We start from the raw sequence: 27,320 nt of genomic DNA on the forward strand, positions 1-27,320 counted from the left end.
TTTCAGCTTTTAAAAGATATTTTTAGCTTTTATTTTAAAATAGGTATCACATCACTGTTTCTCCCTATGCAGCTCGGACTCGTAGGAACCTCTGGGGTGGGTTGAGCACAGACTAATGGTGGGTACAAGTAGGGAGGAGCGCAGTCCCCCCCCCCACCCACCCCCCCCCCCCTCCCACATAGACGCATGTCCTTTGATATACCAGTCGTGGTGTACTGGCTGAAAGGAGAAATAACCCAATGGGCCCACTGACGGGGATCGATCTTAGACCGATCTCGTCCCGGGTCGTTTCAAAGCATGACGAATCGGTGTCGTTTTCAGCCTACTTTGCTTTCTTCCATAAGCGTCAAACTGTGGAGGTTTAAACAGAATATGGGGGGGGGGGGGGGGGGACGTAGCCCAGTGGTAAAGCGCTCGCCTGATGCGCATCGGTGTGGGATCGATTCCCATCGATGGATCCATTGGACTATTTCTCGTTCCGGCCGTGGTATGCGCTATCCTGTCAGTGGAATGGTGCTTATAAAAGATTACTAATGAAAAAATGTAGCAGGTTTCCTCTCTAAAACTACATTAAAAAAAAAAAAAAAACCCACCACAGTCTGTTATCTTTAAGATGAATCTTTAAGAACAAAGTATGGTACAAATGTATCCCTACCCTTTAATAAAACATCCACACCAATATCATTAGATAACAAAAGAGAGGTGACGGAATTTGGATGTATATGGATACCCTTTAATAAAACATCCACACCAATATTTCTTATACATGGAGCATTAGCCCGAGTACTCTGTAAGAGAGCTAGACGGACATTTGGACGGTTATGGATCATTAGCCCGAGTACTCTGTAAGAGAGCTAGACGGACATTTGGACGGTTATGGATCATTAGCCCGAGTACTCTGTAAGAGAGCTAGACGGACATTTGGACGGTTATGGATCATTAGCCCGAGTACTCTGTAAGAGAGCTAGACGGACATTTGGACGGTTATGACAGCGTCGACCATATAGAAAAACTGTGAAATTTTATAAATGGAAACATAAGTCATCGGAAGAAAAAATAAGAAACATGCAAACAAGTAAAGCTAAAGATTTTTGAAACTTACTTAAATCAATAAATGACAATAGTACTACGAGTGAAACAAAAATAGATCTAGATAAACTATTTGAATATTTTAAGGACATTAATGAAACGAATGATGATGAAAATGATGAAATAAATATCGATATTTCGTATGAAAATAATATACTTAATGGTGAGATAACCAAAGATGAAGTTCTAAATGCTATTAAAAATCTTAAAAACAACAAAGTTACGGGCATTGATGAAATTCTAAACGAATATCTTAAATATGCAGAAAGCAAACTCGTTCCTATTTTTACAAAATTATTTAATCTTATTCTTAAAGCCGCACGCCCTAGTTCCATCCAGCGAAAATAAATTATAATTTAGTTAATCTACAAACCTGTAACACACTTAGATCACGTTTTTATAAAATGGAGTGAAAAAGCAGGTTTTATATCGATAAATGCCATGGGAATCCCCATGTCCCAATTGCTTGAAATAATTTTGAAAGTTAGTATTCTGATGTCACCGGTAGATGTCGCTCGAAGCACAACAATGTCAACGTCACGACAAATTTCACAGAGTGCGCACAGACTTGGGGTGCGTTCCTTTCACCTCTCTTGGACATGTTCCAACTGTTCTGTCCTGGTTGTATCCCCTCTCCAGATATCGTAAGACTTAGCAAAATTATTGGTTTTAAGGGTTTGTAACGTTTTGTATTGAGATACTTACTTGTCTGAACTTTATTGTTACTGAAAATGTTCACGAACTGTGAAGAAAAATCTCACAAATGAACAACAAGCAAACGACAACAAATCGGATGTTGATTGCGCGAACCGTGCACGAGAAAACAAACCGAACCAAAATGATAACGGTCACGTGGTATACAACCGTCTGTGACATTGAAATGGGAATATCCCCTCTAAAAATAGATTAGACCTTGTCTGCTCAACGGTTTTTTTTCAGAGGCCCGTGGCATTTTATGAAATACGAAAAATGCATTTTGTGGTATTTCAAACACCAGGATTACCAGGATTACCAAAAAACACTTCAGGTGAATGGAAATGTATATTCTAAATAATAAACGGTAAGTAAAGTTCAATTGTATTTGTGAAAAAATGGGTTTAATAGCGAAAAACAACGGCGTAATGGTTAACAACTAGGGCGTGTCCCTTTAATAGTGGCATACTGCCAGATGATTGGTTAAAGGGTATTATTAAACCTATATACAAGAAGAATGGTAGTCCAAAAGAACAGCTATTTTAAATAACAGATCAACTATTTTTGTTGAATTTACTGAAAAGCTCAACCACAATCAAGCCGGTTTCCGTAAACATTATAGTACAAATGATCATATTTTTTCCTTATATGCTTTACGTGAAATCACACAACGAAAGAAAAAACTGTATTGTGCCTTTGTTGATTTTTCTAAAGCATTTGATACAGTATGGCGAATAGGTTTATTTCAAAAGATGTTAAATTTAGATGTAAATTCCATTATATTTCTTAAGAGACATACTGAGGCTTAGAGTACCCTAGCCCGAGTACTCTGACTGTAAGAGAGCTAGACGGACATTTGGACATAAACACGCTCTCGTTACAGTCAGAGACCAACCTATGTCTTTTTTTGGCAATTCCTGACTACCAAACGGTAGGCAACGAGTCCCGCTCTAATACCACAACAATCCTATATTTGACGTCAAATACCTTTACATCAATCATTTTCGAGTTAAGTGATACAAAAAAATCCACATATTAATCACTAATACACATACTACAGAAAGAAACCCGACAGCACCCACATTCAGGTACGCTTCGTGACACTCCGTCGCAACAATTGCAAAGCTCGGCGATCTATTTCGAGACGTAGACCACGTGATCGCGCACTGGGCGATTCCGCCTTGTGCAGCAGTTACAGGGGCCGTCTCATATCAAGCGAAGTTACAACATGGAAGAGTTGGCTAATGCCGTTTTGGATGAATTTGGATTTCATTACGTCATTAAACCAAAACAATTACACATTATTGATTCCATTTTGAATTTGAAGGATACATTTGGGGTGTTATCGACAGGATACGGCAAAAGTATGTGCTACGTACGGCCTCCTCTTATGAGATGACCCCTGTAACTGCTGCACAAGGCGGAATCGCCCAGTCTCGAAATAGATCGCCGAGCTTTGTAATTGTTGCGACGGAGTGTCACGAAGCGTAGCTGAATGTGGGTGCTGTCGGGTTTCTTTCTGTAGTATGTGTATTAGTGATTAATATGTGGATTTTTTTGTATCACTTAACTCGAAAATGATTGATGTAAAGGTATTTGACGTCAAACATAGGATTGTTGTGGTATTAGAGCGGGACTCGTTGCCTACCGTTTGGTAGTCAGGAATTGCCAAAAAAAGACATAGGTTGGTCTCTGACTGTAATGAGAGCGTGTTTATGTCCAAATGTCCGTCTAGCTCTCTTACAGTCAGAGTACTCGGGCTAAGAGTACCCCAATCCCTGTGATTTATGGTACATTATTAATACACAGTATATAAAACAAATACATACACATTACAGTATAAAAAAACAAAAAACAAAAATACCATCCCAGTTATTAATGAAGTGACTTTTTGTAAAACGCTTGGGGGAAAACCCCATTTGCTCAGGTCTCACTACACAGATGACTTCCACTATAGTTCCTAATTGTGGCACATGTTATGGTTCACATATTCACTTCTAGGAAATGGTGAAGAATTAAAACAATATGTATGTTTAATGGTAAGCCTTCTGGCTGTATTTTTCCCATGTTATTTTGTAATATTGTGCATCGACCTTTTGGGACATGGGTATATAGCGCAAGTGACAGCCGGAGTGAATCGGTTAATGAACCACCTGTTCGGACCGGTACTACAGCCAGATGCGGTCATATAGCAAAAAACTGAGACGGAAATGTTCACAATTTTGGAGTGAATATAAATGCTTATATAATGTATGTTCGCAATGGTGTATGTTGTTAGTGCCAACGAGAACCCGTTCTATGGGCAATCTTCGCTTGAAGTTGGGCAGTTTAACATCGGTTTCAATGGCAAATGACATCTGTGTAGTGAGACCTCAGTCGATTTGACCTGCACGGACCTGTGATGTAGCATCCGGCGTTCTGTTAGCAGGTCAACATGCCGACAGCAGAGAATTATTTTTCGAAAAACAGCTGATTCGTAACGGACGCTAGTTTGGACATGTTGGTCTCATAACATTTGTACATCTACTCGAATGGTACCTCGATTAGTGAGGAAGTGGTATATAAGCACGTTAACCTAGTTACCTACCTACCTGTGAGGAGGACATATGTTCAGTCCCGACTTTTGAAAGTGGGATATTAACATTTGACTGTAACAAAAATATGTGTTCGGATCAGAACGCATTTAAAACAACAAGCAGAATAAATAACATTATTTTATTGATTAATATCACATAAAATAGGGATCTGAATTTATTGTTTTAGACAGATCGGTATGATGCAATGCAGGTATGAACACATACAAATAATACGATTTATCTTGCTACCTACACCCGTTACTACAGATGTTGTTCATTGTTTATTAAGCTTTCAAAGACACCACGGGGGGGGGGGGGGGGGGGGAGAGAGACAACCCACACTATGTATATACATGTGTATGTATTTTATAAAATTTAATAGTTTAAAAAAACAAATGATGGGGGTGGGGGTGGGGGTGGGGGCATGTTCCCGTGGGCACCCTCCCTACGCCACTGCTGCGACAGCGCATGACCGTAACACTTTTCAAAGAGGCACTTTTGTGGGTTATATTTGTTGTATCTGTGAAAATGTCCTTCTCAACTGAATTTGAAAGAAGTCTGGCAACCTCGAGCCATACCATTATATTTTACAATGCCGCCCCTGCTCTGGTACCCTCCACGCCTACACCCTCACCCTTCTGAGCTCTAGTTTAGCTCGTGTTCGTCGTAGTTTCTTGTTTGCTGTATTATGCGCAGTCGTAGAACATGTGCCGGTGGGGATACAGGCTTGGAAGAGATGTTTAAAAAAAAAAAAGGTGTCATATTTATCGACCACATTAAATAACTGTCGTAATCCCCAGGGATGAAGTGGTCACTGCAGATCCTATCCCATCGTGATTGTCCTTTCCATTACTCACGGGTTCTGTTTAAGAGCCACCTCCATACAAACCCTGTGATTGTCGGTTTGTTTAAAGTTCGGAAAAACTGCTGCTTTGATACATCCAAACACTAAACAATGGTTCACCATATTTTACATTTAAAAACCCTCTCCAAAAGAATATACCATCGATACAATTCAATTCAGTAGAATAAAATGTTTGCGTTTTAAAATTACACGTGTCCCACCTTCCCAGTAAAATTTCTGAAAGACTGCGAATCACGCTTTCATGTTATGTCGGTTAGCGCGTCACGGGGTCACATGACTTAGTTCTTGGAGTCGACAGGCGTTTTGGCAAGCGATGGGAAAAACGCGATTTTCCTAGGTAAATAGTGTTTGCCATATCGATGCTCTCAAGGTGGGACACCTCTGGCCTTTTTAGTTGCAGTGTATTAAACATGGATACTGTTGCATCAAGGCATCTTATCATATGCATATAGCTATAGTTGTGAAAAAAGTTTAAAGTTTGTTTTATTTAACGACACACCAAGAGCACATCGGCTATTGAACGTCAAACATTTGGTAATTCTGACATGTAGTCATCAGAGGAAACCTGCTACATTTTTCCTAATGCAGGAAGGGATCTTTTATATGGACCTTCCCACAGACAGGAAAGCACATAATATGGCCTTTGACCAGCTGTTGTACACTAGTTGGAACCCAATAGGTTGAATGGATCCTCCGAGGTGGTTCGATCCTGTGACGCATGCACCTCAAGCGAGCACTCAACCGACTTGGCTAAATCCCGCCCTCTGTAGGTGTGAGGTTTTGGTGGTTTGGTTTGGGGAGGGAGGTGGGGTGTGTTTTTGGGGTGTGGGTTTTTTCCCCCGAGGGGTGTGTGTGTACAGATAACAAAAACTTTTTAAAGATAGCTTCGCACACCAGTTAACTCTATGACCCAGCTCACAACTGTCTGAAAATAGTTGTACACCATGCACATTTAATTTCTCTTCACAAATACATGTACATATGTTATTGTAACCATCGATATAGTCGTCGTATTCCACTTGTTCAAGATAATGTGGTATATATATATACAATACTATACGAGTTTTCGCTAGATATAATTTTTACGAAACGTTTGGGAAGTTCACGAGTTTCGTAAAAATAATATCTAGCGAAAACGAGTGTGGTATTTTATTTATTACACTCCTTCAAATCACGCAAATTATGAAAAACCAATTAATCAATTTTGCATTTCAAGACCGGATGTCGATTTGCATAACTAGCCGGTGCATGACTACGTGCCGCCGTATTGAGAAATAGTTCGTTGTACTTCCGCCACTTCTCAGTGACGTTTTCAGGGGAGTGGCGTAGACGTACTTCCCCTTAAATTTCCATCAGGTTTCTTTTTTAATTTAAAGAAAGATGTAAGGTACATGCATAAATATATGTTTATTTTCACATTGGGTGAAAAATGGGTAAAACTAATGCATAATTCCATCTTTTAACAAAACGCCCCCAAGAAACAAATGTTCCCGTTACGCCACTGGTTATGCTAATAATGATGAATTCACAAATCACAACTGACAATAACAATTTGTTGACCAAAAATCTAACCAATAAGAGATTAACAAGTGTTTTTGCAGTTAAAAACGTGTAGCTTGCAAAAGCAGCTGAATTCACGGGAAAACTAAAGTTACAACTTTAAGGTCGACGACAGTCACTTTTTACGCCCTTGTTTTGGCTTTGTACACAATAAATATAGCATATCTTACCGTAATTTCACTTGAAATCCATATTTCGTAAAAAGTACAATTTTTTTAATCACAGAATTTTCTTCAAACACATTCAGGTGCTTCAGTAATGTTAAAAATAAGACACAAAAAAACAAACAAACAAATGTTCAAAAAAAAAAAAATCAATAGGAATTTTGCACTGGATTTTTTCCAGCATTCTTAAAACGGAAACGTCATGTACCCAATTTATGGTTATTGTAAGGAGGTGCAAAGTGACGTCATTGGAATTCTGACGTCATTCAAATTCAAAATTAGCTACGGTCTCACTACACAGATTACTTCCGGGTTCCTGATTGTGACACGTTATGGTTCACATATTCACTTCTTGGAAATGGTGAAGAATTAAAACAATATGTATGTTTAATGGTAAGCCTTCTGCTGTATTTTACCTGTGTTATTTTGTAATATTGTGCATCGACCTTTTGGGACATGGGTGTACAGCGCAAGAGACAGCCGGAGTGAATGGTTAATGAACCACCTGTTCGGACCGGTACTACAGTCAGATGCGATCATATAGCAAAAACCTGAGACGGAAATATTCTCAATTTTTGAGTGAAAATAAATGCTTATATAATGTATGTTCGCAATGGTGTATGTCGTTAATGCCAACGAGAACCCGTTCTATTGGCAATCTTCGTTTGAAGTTGGGCAATTTAACATGGGTTACAATGGCAGATGACATCTGTGTAGCTTCGCCACATCAAAATAAAAACTGGTCTACTAACCTTGACCCCTGTTATGCTAATAAGGTCGCTGTCCAACCAATCGAAATTGACTCTGCTCCCTGTTGACAAATCAAAATACAGTTTGTAATACGCACCTGGTGGTGCGTACGAAATTTGTACGACACCGCTATATCTTCACCAGGAGGATAATAAACACCTGGATTATTGCAACGTGGCCATAAATCAGTTATACATTGTGGTATACATCTTAATTATTGAAATGTAGCCATAAATCAGTTATATTTTGTGGTATACATCTTAATTATTGAAATGTAGCCATAAATCAGTTATACATTGTGGTATACATCTTAATTATTGAAATGTAGCCACAAATCAGTTATACATTGTGGTATATTGCGATTCTGGCTACGTTGTTATAAATCGAGGGCATAACAGGTTTTTAATTTTATTTAGTCAACGTTTGCTGCTTAAAATGGGGGTTGTGTTGGGGTTTTGTTGTCGTTTGTTTTGTTTAAACAACTAATGTCATGATAACGAGCTATACCTAACAAGGAACGTACTCCAGGCGCATGATCAGGGGGAGAAAAGAGGAAATGTTTTCTCTAACGACGCACTCAACACATTTTATTTACGGTTATATGGCGTCGGACATATGGTTACGGCCCACACAGATACTGAGAGAGGAAACCCGCTGTCACCACTTCATGGGCTACCCGTTTCGATTAGCAGCATGGGATCGTTTATATGCACCATCCCACAAACAGTAGTACATACCACGACCTTTGATATGCTAGTCGTGGTGCACTGGCTAGAACAAGAAATAGCCCAATGGGCCCACCGGTGGGGATCGATCCCAGACCGATCACGCATCGAGCGGGCGCTTTACCACTGGGCTACGTCTCTCCCCAGATCAGGACCCATATTCACAAAAAAGTGTAAATTTACGTCTACGACTAGCACTTACGTCTGCCGTAGATTTACGTTTACGTGCAAGAAGCACCTTATTCTCAAAGATGGTCGTAAATGTAAACGTAACTTAGTTGGACGTAAATCTACGATTTAACACTCTCACTGGAGTAATTAATAAAAACACATTAGAAACGATGGCTACCGGGTAAATAACAAATGCGCAAAACGCAATTTTGTTTGTCGTCTGCTAACAATAACATAGCGAACAGTGAACCATGGCATTTTGGTATTGGTAGGGATCCGCGTTTTGGTACGAACTTGAGGACATTTCTTAAAAAGGAAAAGATAACTCAGGAGAAATTGGCCGTGTCGAAAACATCCGTTCGATCACGAACAAAAATATGTTCAATCCGTGGGCGTTCGCCATCGCAAACTGCTTAATTTATTGGAAATACTGCTAGTTTCCGTAAATAATAGTAAATAACGGCGATCGTGCTTGATTTATTATATGTACACAACTTACGTGCAGCGGTAGTTGGAACCTGAGGCACTCTTATATTTACGTCCAACTTTACACGTAACTTACGTTTTCGTTGTTTCGTGAATAGCTCTTCAGTCGTAGATTTACGTTTACGTGTAAAACTAGGCTTACGATATTTTGTGAATATGGGTCCAGGAGGAGAGTTTCAAAAGGTCAAAACCACCCTCTGCTCAACCAAGTTTTCGTTTTTCTCAGTTGTATTTTCCAGTGGAGCATGACTCGACCCCTCAATAAACTTTGGTCGCCATTGTCTAGACCTCGCCCTGCTAAAATCCCTTCACACGCAGCTGTACACTGTGTACATTTCAAGTCACATCGCAGTGGAGGACCCAGCAAATCCATTTAGGGGTCCCCATTGACATGAGGCGGAATGCCCCCCCCCCCCCCCCTCCTCTAGATCAGCCTTTGCATAGTGTACATTTCAAATCACACAATGCGTGCAGATCAACTGCCGCACGATTTTGTCTTCAGCATGACTCCTAGCTCAGTGTTCAAGTTGGGTCTTTGAATATGTTCGAGTTGTTGAAGTGTTTTTCTAGCTCTCTTTTCACTCTGTCGACATTGACCTTCAAACGACCTTCATACCGGAGAAGCTCTACGTCATCAAACCACCATAACTGGTCACATGGTTTAGCCTTCTCGTTTCTGCATCTTCTGTAGTGATGGAGTGTTGCAATTTTCGGATCTACAGGCGATCTGGAAATTAAAAAAACAAACAAACAATAAAAATGGAAATGAAACGAAAGTGGAATATAATGATTCTTTAACAGTTGGGGCGGGGCGTACCCAGTGGTTAAGCGCTCCATTGATGCGCGGTCCGTCTGGGATCGATCCCCGTCGGTGGGCCTATTGGGCTATTTCTCGTCCCAGCCAGTGTGCCACGACTGGTATGTCAAATGCTGTGGTTACACGTTCGTTTCACAAAGAAACCCGACGCCTCTATGCGAAACGAACCTGCGCTGTACGTTCTTGTGGTGACGTAGAGCAAAGTGTGTGCCCACGTGACACGTTGGTTCTGGTCAACAACATGTAAGTTTAATGTCATCACTGGACTCGAGAATAATCAAACTATTTAAAGCTCTGTGGCATCAGATTCAGGAATTTTTTTTAGAGTATTTTAGACACGGTTGCTGGCTACCATTTGGTCGTCGACGATTGCAGAAGTATTACACACAGTTCCCTCTAGCCCTACCCTACAACATATCAATAAGGGGAGGGCTAGAGATGAATCGAGCTAAATAAACGAGTGCAATAAATAGGAAGCAAACTAAGGTATGTGAATCAACTGCTATCGAATCACTAACCACTAGCAACTAAACCTCTGTCCTGGACACATAGCCCAGATAGCCGAGGTGTGTGCCCATAGCAGGTCAGGTCACGTTCAGAGAATGCTGTAGTAGCGCACGCCTGTCATGGGCGCAAGTGCCAACTAATGCCGGCTCCTTCGTCCAGAATTTGTCCAGGACAGCTTGATTGGACCTTAATTGGATATAAGCACGACAAAAAGTTGAAATGAATAAATGAGTGAACGAATAAATGAATGAATGAATGAATGAGTGAATGAATGAATGAATGAGTGAATGAATGAATGAATGAATAAATGAATGATTGATTGATTGAAAGGTATGTGACGTTCTGTATATTTATATATCGCACCCTAGCCACAATTTAACTCTACATCAAGGCTAGGAGTGTTCCTGAGGCACCCCCCCCCCCCCCCCCCCCCCCCCCCCCCCCCCCCCCCCCCCCAACCAGCCTAAAGTGACAAACCAATTGTGTAGTGGGTGTTGTGCTCAACCATTGTTTGTTTTCCTTCTGGTCTTGGCTCGCGGCCTATGTGTGGATTTCTAGAAAGACTCTTACACCAAGTGTCTTTCGACGGCGGCTGCGTGGTGTGTATCCTGCCAGTACACTTTAGAAGGTAAGTGCACGAGCTTCTGTCTATCTTTTCTGGGTCTCATACGTTTAACGTACGACATGAACAGCAGGTCAGTGTTGTTGTTAGTCCTGCCCCAGTTCGTGACGAACTGTTCCACCAGGAAGATGAAAGCACCAGCTTCGGGTTGAAGGGACGCCATTTTCTGCAAAAAAATGAAGAAAGAAAAATGATGCTTGTGTAACAAGTGATCGACCTCGGTTGTGTAGTAGGTAAAGATTGTTTGTTTTTGTTTAACAACACCACTAGAGCACATTTATTTATTAATTATTGTGTTTTGTTCGTTTGGGCTTAGGTTTTGAGTCCTTGCAACGTATACGAATACAATAAAAGAGGAAGCATTTGTTGGTAGTAACTTTTATCAGTGCGTCCACCATTACAGGCCTGGAGTGAGAACCCCGGAAGTACTACGTATGACGTAAGCAAATCATGTTAGATACTCTCTAACCTTACATCCCCCTTTCTCTAATTTAAAAGCTTAAAATTATTCTCTCCTTTCCCAAGCAACACTCCAACTCTTGCTTTAGTCTTCAAATGGGACACTGGTTAACTAATGAAACTTCAAAGAAAAACTAATTTCCAACAGTTCTTTCTTTCTTCAAAACAGTCCAACTTTAACTTTAGTGTTCAACTGGGAAAACCTGAATGATTACTTAAACTTAATAAAACACATAATCTACTGTGACTACACAGTTAAAAGCTATCCATATTTAAAGGTCAAGTCTTTTGGGTACTTTAACTACACGATCCCACATGGAGAAGATACAGAAGCCGACTGCTCTATGGTCTCTTTGGGCTTCACGGGGACAGGGTCCACGTCCATATCAATGTTGTCATCTGCAGAGCTTGGCAATGTCGATGGCACTGCAGGGTTGACCCTAGGATAAGATGGCGGGGTTGAAGATCGTCGGTTCAGATGCCTCCGGTTCCTTCTGAATAGCCCAGATGGTGTCTTGACTATAGATATAGGATCTTGAACCAATAGGCTTCACGACTTCAGCCTCCATCTCAGTAGGTTGCTTGATCCAGACTGGATCACCAGGCGACAGAGTAGGAAGTGAGGTAGCTCTGTGTAGCCTGTCAAAATTTTCTTTCTGTGTTTCCTTCTGGGTGGCATTTGCCAACTTTATGTCAGACAGCTTAGGCCAATTAGGTATAAGCAAGGGAGGGACGACTTGAACTCTCATCATCAGACAGCGGCCCATGGACATTTTAGCTGGACTGAAACCACACTGGAGCGGAGTCACTCTATAGTTAAGTAGTGCCAGATAGGGATCCTCGGCTTTCGTCACAAAGTTCTTCAGTCTGTACAGCTCTCTCCGCTTCCCCATTCACTTGAGGATAATGAGGACTGCTAGTTTAATGGGTGAATCCATAGTCTGTAGCAAATCGAGTAAATTTGTTTGATGAAAACAGCGGTCCATTATCTGATTGAACGACTTCAGGAATATCATGGCGTGCGAAGATGCTCTTGCAGTGCAAGATCACAATCTCTGAAGAGGTCGAGTACTGTAAGTGTGCCAGTTCAATGTTGCGAGAGAAATAATCAACCACCAGTAGATATTGCTGACCACGCCAGTCAAACAAGTCCATTTCCACTCTCTGCCAAGGGTAATTGGGAACACTACTCGACTTCAATGGTTCAGGTCTAGCTTTTCTCTCTGTTTCACAAGTCCCACAGTTTTCTACCATGGATTGAATCTGCTGAGATATTCCTGGCCACCACACAGAACACCTGGCCAGTGCTCTGCACTTTACAATGCCCTGATGGCCATCGTCAATTCTGGTCAAAATATCTTTCCTTAGTCCTGCTGGGATGACAAGCCTAGTGTGAAATGGTCATTGAACCGTTAGCTCGTCTGTCACTATGAAGAATGGACAGACATCTGTATCAACTTTAGACTTTACTGCAGGCCACCCTGCTTTGCAGTAGCGTGCAACTTGACTACAGACCTAGTCTTCCTGCTGCCTAATCTGGATCTGCATTAACCGATTCTGGGTTGCCGGTAAACCATCAATCACTGACAAAGGCTGTTGTTTCATTTTCCAACAGTAGGTCAGCTTTCTGAGGGGATCCCACAGGGGCGCGTGACAGTGTGTCTGCAGTCATCAGGTTCTTACCCACTGTGTACATCACCTCATAGTTGTACCGCAAAAGGAGCATACGAAACCTTTGTATTCTTGGCGATAGCTCATCCAAGCCTTTTGACTTCAAGAGTGTCAATAACGGTCTATGGTCTGTCTCTATGGTGAATGATGGGAGCCCCAGTAAAAAATCCGCAAATTTCTCACATGCCCATGTAGATTCCAGTGCCTCCTGTGCATAACGTTGCTCTGTTGACGTCATGGATCTGGAAGCATAGAAGACAGGACGCCACGTACACTCCTTCTCCTGCAGCAGGACTGCTCCCAGCCCATAGGATGATGCATCTGCCGACACTTTAGTAGGTCGACCAGGACTATATTGAGCTAGCACTGGTAGTGAACTCAACTGCTCTTTCAGATTGACAAACCCATGTTCCTGTGCATCTCCTCAGGTCCATTGGATGTCTTTTCTTAGCAACTCACGAAGAGGTCTTGTCTGGTTAGCGAGGTCTGGAGCAAACGTCAGCACAGTTCAACATGCCCAGAATACGTTGCAATTCTGGCACATTGTGGGGACTAAGCAATTTCTGGATCATCTCCACTTCCGCTGGATCCATCTGCACACCTTCCTTCGAGATGATATATTCCAGAAACATGATACTGTTCTGACTCAAAGCATACGTTTCATTTAGGGTTGCACCTGCACCTTCCAATCTCTGCAGAACCTCCTTCAGCCTCTCATCATGTTCCTGCTGTGAGCGTCCTGACACCAGGACATCATCGAAATCACAGATCACTCCAGGGATATTAGACAGCAGCTGTGACATGATACCATAAAACACCTCAGGACCTGAAGAAATTCCAAAAGGTAACCGCTTGTAACAAAAGCGTCCAAACGGAGTGATAAATGCTGTCAGCTCCGGCGAACCTTCATCTAGTGGCACTTGATGAAAACTACTATTAAACTCCAGTTTGGTAAACACAGTCACTCCAGCCAGCTGTACCAACAGCTGGTCCGTGGAAGGAAGTTGGTAGTTTTGTCGCTTGACACTCTCGTTTAACTTTGTCAAATCTACACACAACAGGATTCTGTCTTTCTTCTGTTTTGGCACCATTACTATCGGTGAACACCAGTCTGTTGGTGTAGTCACCAGACGAATCACATCCAAATCTCCCAAACATTTCAGTTCCATTTTCACTTATATCTGCAGTGGCAGTGGTACCTGCCTTGGAGCAGAGACTGCATATGGTACCGTATTCTCTCTCAGCCTAATCGTGTAGGTTTCCTTTGTTCTACCTAGACCCGAGAAGAGCTTCGGATACGCCTCTTTGTAACTATTGGATGTACTCTGAACAGAATGTATGCGTTGAACCAGTTGTAGTGCTTCTATCGCTGGCCTACCTAACAGTGGGTCTTGCAAATTCTGCACAACATAGACATCCTGGGTTGTGACAGCACTTTTGCACTTCATCTTTGTGCTAAACGTTCCCAACACATTCAGTTAGTTTCGGCCAGGGACAAACAGTTCTTTCATAGATTTCTAGAGTGGAGTTTTCATCTTCGGAATACAGCTTTCTGGGATCACAGTCACATCTGCACCTGTGTCCAGCTTGAAGCACAAACTTTGATTCTCCGTGAAAACATTAATACGCCAAGACTCAACCCCTGTTGTCTTGGAAACTGCGCCTAGAAACGCATTTTCTTCTTCATCTTGGGTCACACCACCAACGTCTCTGTGAGATCTGGCTTTCTGTCTATCAGGCTTTCCAACCTTGCTGTAACACATTGCAGCATAATGTCCCTTTCTAGAACACTTGTGGCATTCAGCGTCTTTGGCTGGACACACATCTTGTGGTTTATGTGGCCTTCCGCATTTCATGCATTCATTTTGCTGTATATGTTTGGTTTCTGTGCTATATCTCTGACTCACTCGATCTACGATCCCTGGTGCATTGCTTGTAATTGCATTTGCTTGAATGTGTGAGGACTCATGAGCTCTACATACTTCAATGTATGACGACAAGGTTAACTTTCTATCCTCTAAAAGGTTCTGTCGTCTGTCACCCCAAATACTACCCTGGCCCTTAGCATGCGTTATTCATATGTGTTAAAGTTGTATGTTTTGACGAGTTTCCGCAGAGAGGTTACATATGCGTCAGTTGTCTCTCCCTCTTCTTGGTTTCTTTTGTTGAAGAGAAATGTTTTATATATTGTATTGGCTTCGCACAGGCAAAACTGTTCAAAACATTTTTAAGCACCACATGAATGTCATTTTCATCTTCATCTTCCCCAAATGAAAACCCATCAAAGATGCCAAAGGCTTCTTCATCTACACATGCCATTACAGGCCTGGGGTGAGAACTCCGGATGTACTCCGTATGACGTAAGCAGATCATGTTAGATACTCTCTAATCTTAAATTAATCACCAGTTAATGGATGTCAAACATTTGGTAATATTTACATATAGTCTTAGAGAGGAAACCCGTTACATATTTCCATTTAATAGTAAGGGATCTTTTATGTCACAGCATTTGATATACCAGTCGGTCTGAGATCGATCCCCGTCAGTAGGCTGTTGGCTTATTTTTCGTTTCAGCCTGTGCACCACAATTGGTATGTGCTGTCCTGTCTGTGGGATGGTGCGTATAAAGATCCCTTTCTACTAATGGAACAATGTTGCAGGTTTAATATATCCATTTGGACCTCAAGTGGCGTCGTTAAACAAAACAAACTTTAACTAACTAACTTCCAATCGGTGCTCGGAGCTTAATTGAACATAAGAAAGAAAGTAAATTAAAATGACTGACTGATAAGATGAATGAAAGGATCGATGGATGGACTGATGAATATATAAATGGTTGGACAGATGAATGGATAGATGTGTAACTGAAAATATTGGTTTTATGTATTTTATGATGTTAGAAGGGTTTATACCATAAATTTCCACAGTGTTTTGTGATATCTGGTGGAGCATAAGCATACTGGTTAAATTTGTGACCACGGTTGTTTTTTTAAGGCAGTATTTTTAGTTCCTACAGAGGGAAAAGTAAGCTGCAGGTAAAAAGCTAGTTACGATATTATAACGGAAACTTTCGTCTACGTCTCAGAAGACCTTGTCGATGTCAGCCAGTACATTATCGTAAACAAGAATTCAGGCTGTCGAAAGGTAAACGTCACCTGCCAATTCATCAGGGCGGAAGAACAACATAACTAACGGACGGACGAATGTGTGGATGACTCACTTTGAAGAACTCGGGCAGGGTGATGTTCTCTTTCCTGGGCATCACGATTTCGTCGACGTCGTACACCCCGACGTAGTCGTAGCCAGACAGACGTGCGCTGCAGTCGAACACCATAACCTGTTCGTCTGCCTGAAACTGGGCGTCGTTCGGCCGATCCACATCCAGGAAACCACGTCCAGGGGGCGCTGCTGTCGGGTAAAAAGAAAAGTTCAAAGTTAAAAAGTGTTTTTGTGTTTATCGACACTACTAGGGGTCGGATGATTCGGGGTTCGGGTTTTTTTTTTTTTTTTTTTTTGGGGGGGGGGGGGGTGGGGGGGGGTTACATGAATGTAAAGTATAACATTAGTCAGAATTATATCGTCTGCTGCTTGTTGTGCATTCGGACATTAGTGTATAGTTCGAACGGACCTACAAGGAAAGTGTGGTTCTTTCTTCGTCCGAAAATTGTTACATTACCCTATATATAGCTGGTTTCAAAACTTGTGGCAGCATGTTTCAACCATTTCTCAACCGAAATAGTGCAACAAATGGACACACAAACCAACAATGTATAACCTACCGTATTCATTAAATCCCGATTGAAGTATTTGCGTAATTATTAACAAAATAAATATTCCAATGACAACCTCCAAAACCTTTCCCGCCATTTTAAATTTGCTAAATAGAGGGAAGCAACTCGTCCCGCACATTAAGGAAAGTGCTATGTATACACGTGTACAAGTTGGGGGGCATAGACAATGGGAGGCCACGTGTACTTAGTGCTTGGTAAAGCTGTACCCTAACCGGCCGAGGGCGACACGAGCGATTATTTTAGAAATCACTGATTTCAATAGACCTCTTTCACATTCCACTGCGCATGTGCCCGTTGCGGGGTAACTCGAGGACGCAAACCGCGCAACTCAATATTCGCAAAAACGCGATCTCGCAAACCAGGTCACCACTAGACATGTGGACAAGTTGGGGGGGGGGGGGGGGGGGGGACACGCCAAGTTAGGTTCAGTGAACCGCATAGACAATGGGAGGCCACGCAATAGGACCTCCCAGAATGGGGGTTACGCCAAAACCTTTCGGGAAAAGATTGGACTAATATCTCCCAGGTCTTGCGCATGATTAGACGTCCAGGTTCGGGTGTCATCTTATTCCGAATCTATAGCGGTAGGTGAACCCGACAAATTCTGTCGACATCCAACAAGAGGTAGTTGTCATTTGTGAATTATTGCTTATCGACCCCCCCCCGACAAGCGAAATAAAAAATATTGCCCCGTGACGTCAGGTCCACCATGTTGTTAACGCCCGGCAGTTGTCAAACCATCGGTTCGGATTCGTTGACGCAATAAATTGTAACAATCCCTCATCGGCTATGGGCTGAAATAATATATATTATATAACTATATATATTATATATATTATATATATATATATATCTATATATATATATATATTATATATATATATATACATGTATATATATAGTATATCGATATATACGACTTTTTCCTATGCTTGTAAATGTACTGATGGTATCGCTAACGATCTCGACCAATGTTCTCAAGTAAAAAATACAAAATAGTAACCAAACACTATTGTACATACAAATATGTGTTTACTTCAAACTGATAATCTTCTAAATTCTTCAAAACAAACAACGCAAACAGCATGTCAACTTAAACTTCTGCGTTTACATGTGATGTCAAATTTTGAGCCGCGTGTGACGGCTCATATATGATTTAAAACTTCGTAAATATCAGATATTATTTCAAGTGAAGTCGTATGTATCTGATATAAATGACCGGCCTCGGTGGCGTCGTGGTAGGTCATCGGTCTACAGGGTGGAAGGTACTGGGTTCGGATCCCAGTCGAGGCATGGGATTTTTAATCTAGATACCGACTCCAAACCCTGAGTGAGTGCACCGCAAGGCTCATTGGGTAGGTGTAAACCACTTGCACCGACCAGTGGTCCACAACTGGTTCAACAAAGGCCATGGTTTGTGCTATCCTGCCTGTGGGAAGCGCAAATAAAAGATCCCTTGCTGCTAATCGGAAGAGTAGCCCATGTAGTGGCGACAGTGGGTTTCCTCTCAAAATCTGTGTGATCCTTAACCATATGTCTGACGCCATATAACCGTAAATAAAATGTGTTGAGTACGTCGTTAAATAAAACATTTCTGATATAAATGATAGTGAAAATGAAATAAAATAAAATAATAAATAAAATAAGATAAATAAATAAGTAAATAAATAAATAAATAAATACATAAATAAATAATTTGTGGATAGACATGTAACACTGATTAGTAGTTGTACGACTGTCTTTTTTAATGAAACGATAAGGGGAAAATAGAGCTGCGATAAAGGTCTATGTGAGTTAGGGGTTTTGTTGGGTTTTTTAGGGGGAAGGGGAGGCATATTTTATTAAATTTTAAATACTGATAGCCTACATGTGGAGAATTAAACAGCACTGGAAATCCGCGTGAATATTTAACTATAATTCTAATTTATTAAAAGTAGCAAACACATTCCACTAAAGTTAATTTTATTGTATGAATCTTTTAATTTTGCGCTGTTAAAATACCCTTGACAGGCGGCTCCAGAGACTTCGTCTAAGTTAATGTTTCACTGCTTTTGGTCTTAAACTTTAGTAGACCGTTTTTCGCAGCCATTTTAACATCTTATACAAAATATGTATGTTAGTCGCTAGAGATTCACAGCTCCTAGGAAACTACACGACGCTCATGACAACTGTCGATCATGCCCCCCAATTTGTATATAGCCTCGATACCGTCCAATTCTGCAAGGGACGATACTTTTCGCGCACATGCGCAGTGGGAATGTGAAAGAGGTCTATTGCCATATCCTAACTGGACGCGTGCGACGCGACACATTTATCCGTCGCGCCGTACGCGTGCGGTTAGGATGTGGCAATTGAAGTCAATGATTTCTAAAATAATCGCTCGCGGCCGGTTAGGATACAGCTTAACGCTGATTTACGAGAGCGGGATGTAGCCCAATGGTAAAGCGCTCGGTTTAGGATCGATCCCCGTTGGTGGCCCATTGGGTTATTTCTCGTTCTAGTCAGTGCATCACGACTTGTATATCAGACCGTCATAATATGTGCTATCCAATGAAATAGATGAAAGGAAACAAATACGTTTGACCTACCGGCCAGTCCCACTGGAAACTCAAACGGAAGTAGAATCAAGTAGCCCTGTTTTCTGTAATATTCCAGAACCATCATCGCTTCTTTTTCCAGACGGAAATGAAATCCCTGGATTTTGTGCACACCTTGTAACTTCTGAATCTCAAACCACTCCACCAACCTTTGCGCGCTCACTTTGTTATACAATGCTTTCAAACAGACGGCCATCTTGCCTTCGTGCCTTTCCGGAAATACGACCGGAATACTTTTAGTCACGTGATCAACGCAGTTCGTCGCGGAGAAGAACACTCTGTTTTGGCTTGAGCTATTTTTAGAAAGGTCGCACCGAAACTGGTGCGCTCCTAGAAAGCCTTCAATATGTCTAAACATAAAAATCGCCCTCGCGGTGACAATACGGCCGCGTGGGTTGAAGAAACAACACAGGAACGAGTTGTTGTTGTGTTTGTAGTACCTCCATGCCGTGATGACGACGGCGAAGTGGGTGCTGTTGGAGCGATGACGGTTCACAATGGCCGACTGGACAAAAACCTCTCGGTGGATGACTTCTATCGGGTACCAGGCAACATTCTGAGGTATAAAAAACACAATAAAATATATATAATATTTAAAATCACAGAGTCAGTTGGTAGGATTCGAACCTACTGCACCGATTCGTACGCATTTGACAGCCCCGCGACCTAACGCAGGGTTTAGGATCTCTGCATGCGGCAAAGTCTTTGGATTCTAATTAAAATTGAATTTAGAGAGAGAAAGAGAGAGAGAGAGAGAGAGGAGAGAGAGAGAGAGAGAGAGAGAGAGAGAGAGAGAGAGAGGAGATAGGAGAGAGAGACAGATAGACACACAGAGAGACACACAGAGAGACGGAGAAAGAGACAGAGAGACAGACGGAGAGAGACAGACAGAGACTACTACTACTATAATGACTGCACTGCAATAATTGACTAATAGTAACACAAAAAATGGCCACGTGGTAGTAAAAACATTGTTTTGTTTAACGACACCACTAGAACACAATGCTTTATTAATCATCGGCTACTGGATGTCAAACATTCGGCAATTCCGACATACAATACGATTGAAATCAGCTCTACCGGTCCACCATGTAGTTATAGAACAGTGGAGCTGACTTTAATCAGATTGTTCTGACATACAGTCTAAGAGAGGAAACCCGCTACATTTTTCCATTAGTTGAAAGGGATCTTTTATAAGCACCATCCCACAGACATGAAAGCACATACACCAGTCGTGGAAACTGACTGCTACGAGAAATGGCCCAATTGGCACACCAACGGGGATCGATCCTACACCGACCGCGCATCGGGCAAGCGCTTTACCACTGGGCTACGTCCTGCCCCAATAGATAGATAGATGGATGGATGGATGGATGGATGGATAGATGGATGGATAGATACACAGACAGACAGACAGACAAATAGTTATATAGACATTTAACTAATGGCAGTATTCCGGACCTGGTGTCATCAATTTCCGACATTGCAGCTTTAATATCTGAAAGGTTATTGACATCTAAGCCAAAACTTAAAACGTCAGTTTGCGCTAAGTCCATTTATTAAAATGCAGGGCTGAATCCATCATTTCAAACGCAGGGCTAAATTGGTCAGTTGAAATACAGGCCATAATCCGTCAATTGACATGCAGGGCCAATTCCGTCAATTCCAATCCATAATCCGTCAATTCACATGCAAAGCAGTTGTAACAGACGCGATAACACGCTGCAGCTCCTTGTATCGGTCTGTAGCATAACACCGTACCGGCCTCGGCGGTGTCGTGGTTAAGCCATCGGACATAAGGCTGGTAGGTACAGGGTTCGCAGCCCGGTACAGGCTCCCACCCAGAGCGAGTTTTAACGACTCAATGGGTAGGTGTAAGGCCACTACACCTTCTTCTTCTTCTTCTTCTCTCTCTCTCTCTCTCCCTCTCTCTCTCTCTCCCTCTCTCTCTCTCTCTCTCTCTCTCTCTCTCTCTCTCTCTCTCTCTCTCTCTCTCTCTCTCTCTCTCTCTCTCTCTCTCTCTCTCTCTCCCACTCCCACTCCCTCTCCCACTCCCACTCCCACTCCCACTCCCACTAATCACTAACAACTAACAACTAACCCACTGTCCTGGACAGATAGCCCAGATAGCTGAAGTGTGTGCCCAGGACAGCGTGCTTGAACCTTAATTGGATATTAGCACGAAAATAAGTGCAAATGAAATTAATGAGACCGTGCCAAATTGTGTAGTAAGTGTAACACAATACCCTCACATTAAAGGAACAGATAGCTAACTAATTTCTCCTGACATTAAAGGAACAGCGATGGGCCAGTGGTGGTCAGTCTATAATTCATATATGAACTTTGTGGACGGTGCGAGATGACCGCGTACGACTGTGTTGACGGACAGATCCGGCCTCAACCGACCAATGTCGCTGCATAACCTGCATACCTTCCTCGTGCCAGTAGTGTTTAAAAGAAGAGCCAGCAAGCTCTATCGACAGTCTTTTCTCAACCACGAAAAGTTCCGGCCAACGGCAATCCAAGAATCAGCAACTTTGTTGACCCAGCCGGTCGTTATACTTTCTGACGAAAGTAAAAGTGAAACATCCGACGATAACGTGAGGCAGATGCAGTTCCTGTGAACATTTTATCCCGAACCACGATCATCCTATCAGTTAACTCTGTGACGAGAACCCAGAGAAGAACTGAACTATACCTTGTGAAATGTGTAACTTATAACCTATTAAAATCTTCTTTAACTTGATCGATCTTCCGAGTTTATCAACCGTTGTACGGGTGTTTCACAACGCGCGCTCGTACAGCGACGACTATAAAAGAGTACTACCACTATACGAATCATCAGAGTGTCACTAACCATACGACTGGTAGTGGCACATAAGGAGGGGGGGGGGGGGGGGGGGGGGGGTATTTCAGTGGTGGAGCGTTCATCTGAGGTATGATCGGTTATAAAATCAGTCTCTTTAGGTGAATTCATTGGCTTTGTCCTTCAGTGGATTAGTCCTGTTGTTACCACTGCTCCACGACTGCAACTATGATAGTTTTTCCCCTTTAAAGGGACATTCCCGACTTTGCTCCATTGTAAGATGTTTCCGACAAATAAAACATTTCTACGATTAAATTTGCATATTAAATATATTTTCTTGTTTAGAATATCAGTATCTCTATATTCAATGTGTTTCTGGTCGTCTTAATATTTGTAAGAAGCCCAAACTGGATTTTGTCTTCAAATAATTTCGTACGTACGAAAAAATCCTTTTTAGGAAATAAAATGAAATTTAACCTTTTACAAATATTAGAACGATTAGAAACACGTTTAATATACAGCCACTAATATTTTATGCAGAAAAATATATTTGATATGTAATTACAGTCGTGAAAAAGGCTCTGTTAGTCGATACATCTTAAAACTTGCAGAAAACTCAGGAATGTCCCTTTAAGATAAACACAACAACAATTGTTCTTTGCAAATCTGTAGTCAGATATTAAAGGCGCATATAGACTGGATGCGGCGCGTGCGTGCGTTTTTGGCATATACACCATATACGATTATTTCATTGCTGCTGGCCGCATGCATTTTACAGACGTACGCATCCAGTCTAGACGCTATCACTGAAACTAATGGGGTTTTTTGTGTGTTTTTTTATTCCGGACCGCACGCACGCGTCGCATCGAGTCTATATGATCCTTCGTTACAATAGCCTAGACTACAGAAACAATAGGGTAAAAGTAAAAGGTACACAAACATACTTGATAAAGTGACCATTGGTTAGTGCCTATCCAGAGTTAGAATGATCACAGTCTCAGCATAATGATAATATTTTGACTTGAAAACAACGAATTTTGCAATTCTGAGCAGAGATCCATGTTGTCGATTTTTTTTTCTTTAACTGATTGGAATATATTTTATTTTATGTACCCTAACTGAAAAAATATATAATATTCTTTCTGCAAGTATCGTATTCATGTTTTTTGTCGTTAGCCGAACGCAGTTTGGGACGCCGATGGTAGTTGTTTACATAATGACGTCATCAAAGCAATACTAAACAATTATGCAGAGCCACACACATTTCTAACTTTTGTAATATGTAGAGATGGTCTTTGTTACAGACAACATCCACCTTGTGTATCAATTTGGTTTTAGGTCATAGTTAATTCTTCCACAGGCCTACCACACTACAAGTCGTGTAAATGTAACGTTCCTTAGCATACCTTAAAGGGACAGATTTTAGTTTCAACCCGTGAAAATTAACACTAAGTTTAGTTAATCTACAAACCTGTAACACATTTGGATAGAGTTACAATTGAGTGAAACATGAGTCTGTGACTTTGAAATGGTGAAATATCCTCTAAAAATTGACTAAAAGTAGACTCCATATCTGTTACTTCTCAGACGCACGTGCGTTTTTAAAAATATGAGAAATGCAATTTGTGACATTAAAAACACCAGGCTGACCAAAAACACTTCGAATGTACGGAAATGGGTAATCTAAACAATAAAATCTAAGTAAAGTATGATTTCAGTTATCCAAAACATATGCCTTAGTGTTTAAAAACTAGAGTATGTCCCTTTAAGTCAAGGTGCTACGCATCACGTGATCGAATAATGATTATTGTGCAGATGACACAACAATAATATCAATAAGGACAAGTACAATTAATGCGGTGCTGTACCATCGATAAACATAGAATAAAAAATCTCAAGATGGGTATATCCTTGCTTGCAACTGTCTATAACTTGGTTGTAACCAGGACGGAATAAGTAGTGCTCGGAATGTTTTAATGATGATCGTGGGCTGGGGGGAGGGAGAGAGAGAGAGAGAGAGAGAGAGAGAGAGAGAGAGAGAGAGAGAGAGAGAGAGAGAGAGAGAGAGAGAGAGAGAGAGAGACAGAGACAGAGACAGATGCAAAGAGACAGAGAGAGAGAGAGAGAGAGAGAGAGACGGAGAGAGAGAGAGAGAGAGAGAGAGAGAGAGAGAGAGAGAGAGAGAGAGAGAGAGAGAGAGAGAGAGAGAGAGAGAGAAGCAACCTATATCGACCTAGGCCCTATATCCATCTATATCTATCTATCAGTCAGTCTATCTATCTATCTATCTATCAGTCAGTCTATCTATCTATCTATCTATTTATCTTACCTTCTCGGATTCCAGCACCGTGACGTCACGTTGTTGCAGCGTGGTCAGCCCGTGTATTGTGCGGACCACGTATCGGCTGTTGTCGATGTAGTTGATGAAAATCAGAGTCGACAACAATGAACAAAAAACTATAGCAGCGAATGTGATCAACGCGTGTTTCAACAGCGTCATGTGTATCAACACAAACTAAAACACAACAAAAACACAAAGCAAACTCCAATAGTCTCTAAAACACAGACAGTTTCAACACACGAAACTCAAAGAATTTGAACACGTGAAATTCCAAAACTTCAACCACATTAACAACGTCATATATATCAAAGCACACTAAAACAAAATCACACACACACACACAAAAACTTCAGTATATTATAAAACACAAGCATTTCAACACACGAAACAAGGAATTCAACATACGCGAAACTCCAAAAACCCAACCACGTTAGACACGAGAGGTCCAACATTCAAAGAAAACGAAGACATTAAAAGACATCACAGACGTGAAAACTCAAACCGGTCAGTTTTGGCATCCAGTAAAAACAGCAGGGAAAACAGCTATTATTTACTCGGATGCGGAATCCATATATTTAAATGTGCAGTCGATAGCACGGCTGTCGTATGTCGTACGGTAGCAGCTTGTCTTCAATGAAGTAATTACCGTTGGTCGATTTATTTAACAAGGAAATGAATGCTTGTATTTGTTTAAAAACTAAACGAAAGGAATTAGCAAATACTGGGGACTCAATAGCTGTTCTAAGGATAGGAGTATGGGGTATGAGGGTCTTATTCTAGTAATATATATATATATATATATATATATATATATATATATATATATATATATATATATATATATATATGTATGTATATGTGTGTATGTATGTATCATGTGAGCGCTGGCTGCGTTAAACACCCCATCCCTAAACGCACAACAGGACACGATATTTTAATACCATTTTGGCATCGAGTAACAAAACTTATATGTGTGTGTATGTATGTATTGATGTATGAATATCTATATATTGTATGTATGTCGTAGTTGACCGTTACATACATAGATATTAAAGCACTGGCGCAGAGGATAATTAAATCCTTTCTGGCCTCACAAATTGTCCCATGCCGTTGCTGGGACTCGAACATTTGGCATCGAATCGCCCGCAAATTTGCAGACTAACCACGATGCGTACGTAGGTAGGTAGGTAGGTATTTGTGTGTGCCTGTCGGGCTGCTGGTGTTCTCTTGCATTTGCCAGCGCGGGTGGTCCCCCCTCTCACCCACCTCAAAACTGGCGCCCATGACAGGCGTGCGCTTGCTCTGAATGTGCACGTTACGCCCAAGACCAGACCTAACCATTTAGGAGGGGGACCTGCGTTAAACGTGTATTAAGCGCACAAATGTTCAAGTTTATTTTGCTTAACGACACCTCTAGAGCACATTGATATAATAGTCATTGGCTACTGGATGTCAAACATTTGGTAATTTTGACATAGAGGAAATCCGCAACATTATTTCATCAGTAGCAAGGGATATAGACAGGATAGCACATGCCACGGCCTTTGATAACGCAGTCGTAATGCGCTGGTAGGATCGAGAAATAGTCCAATGGGTTCACCGTCAGGGATCGATCCTAGAGCTACCGCGTATCATGTGAGCGCTGGCTGCGTTCCATCCCCCTAAACGCACAAAAGGACACGGTATTTGAATAATGTCAGAAGACCATTTTGGCATCGAGTAACAAGACTTAGTAAAAATATATCTGTCTGTGCAAACTACAACATTGTGAAACGCGTTCTTTAATTAGTGTATGTGGCGGGACGTAGCACAGTGGTAAAGCACCCATGGCTGATACGCGGTCGGTCTAGGATCGATCCTCGCCAGTGGGCCCATTGAACTATTTCTCGTTCCAGTCAGTGGGCCATGACTGGTATATCAAAGGCCGTGGTATGTGATATCCTGTCTGTGGGATGGTGCATATAAAAGACCCCTTGCTACTAATAGAAAAATATTGCGGGTTTCCTCTCTAAGACTATATGTCAAAATTGCCAAATGTTTCTCATTCAATAGCCGATTATTAATAAATCAATGTGCTCTAGTGGTGTGGTTAAACAAACTTTACTTTTCTTCAATTCATTGTGAACGTATTACTCGTAGTGAAATCAAATAAACAGCTTTCGGTCAAAATTGTCTCGGCGAATTAAAACTGAACAATTGAGAATGCACTTTCGACACCACCGGTGTAAAGTATACTTTTGACCCCCTGAGAATACCGGCCGGGGGTTACTTTTTTACGGCAAAAGGGTAAATAAAAAAATAAAAAAAAATAAAAAAAGTTTTCAAATAAATAAAAATACACAAGCAAGCAAACAAACAAAATATATTGCCTATTCTATTGAGATCGGTTGTACAACAGTGCTGTATTCTATTCAAAATCACAATGTATTGTGTAGAGCAGTCAGTGTTGTATTCTGTAGTATTCATTTTAACCACAGTGTCTTATTATGCTATTCTCATGATTTCCAGTCCCGTGTACGTTTTCATTATTTTCTATTCAAAACTGTCGTGAGATTTTCATGCGGTCTTTCAGTGCCAACTTAACCAGCTAACGTTTCGCTAACGTTTGCGAGATGTGTGATTGGGTCCCT

At 41.4% G+C, this 27,320-nt stretch overlaps 1 protein-coding gene across 2 annotated transcripts; it reads right to left on the reverse strand.

Moving 5' to 3' along the window:
- Window positions 1-9,127: 9,127 nt before the first annotated feature.
- Window positions 9,128-25,188, reverse strand: LOC121387835. 2 transcript variants are annotated; one of them, XM_041519060.1, is made up of 5 exons: window positions 24,679-25,188; window positions 19,535-20,099; window positions 16,376-16,560; window positions 10,974-11,191; window positions 9,128-9,806 (listed from the first exon to the last, which is right to left on the reverse strand). In XM_041519060.1, exons 1-5 carry the CDS (start codon window positions 24,847-24,849, stop codon window positions 9,602-9,604), a joined length of 1,344 nt encoding a protein of 447 aa, XP_041374994.1. In that variant the 5' UTR covers window positions 24,850-25,188; the 3' UTR covers window positions 9,128-9,601. The 2 variants fall into 2 exon arrangements, with proteins under 2 accessions (XP_041374994.1, XP_041374993.1); XM_041519059.1 differs by having other exon boundaries at window positions 16,376-16,563.
- Window positions 25,189-27,320: the final 2,132 nt, after the last annotated feature.

Source organism: Gigantopelta aegis, chromosome 13 (assembly GCF_016097555.1).
Source record: "Gigantopelta aegis isolate Gae_Host chromosome 13, Gae_host_genome, whole genome shotgun sequence".
Classification (NCBI taxonomy): Eukaryota; Metazoa; Mollusca; class Gastropoda; order Neomphalida; family Peltospiridae; genus Gigantopelta; species Gigantopelta aegis.

Excerpts from the sequence above, each read along its gene's own strand:
- LOC121387835 (XM_041519059.1), bottom strand. The coding sequence starts at position 24,849 with ATGACGCTGTTGAAACACGCGTTGATCACATTCGCTGCTATAGTTTTT. Across the intron at positions 16,564-19,534 it reads GTTTCCAGTGGGACTGGCCG|CAGCGCCCCCTGGACGTGGT; the intron begins GTAGGTCAAACG and ends TTTACCCGACAG. Across the intron at positions 11,192-16,375 it reads CCCTGCCCGAGTTCTTCAAA|AAAATGGCGTCCCTTCAACC; the intron begins GTGAGTCATCCA and ends ATTTTTTTGCAG.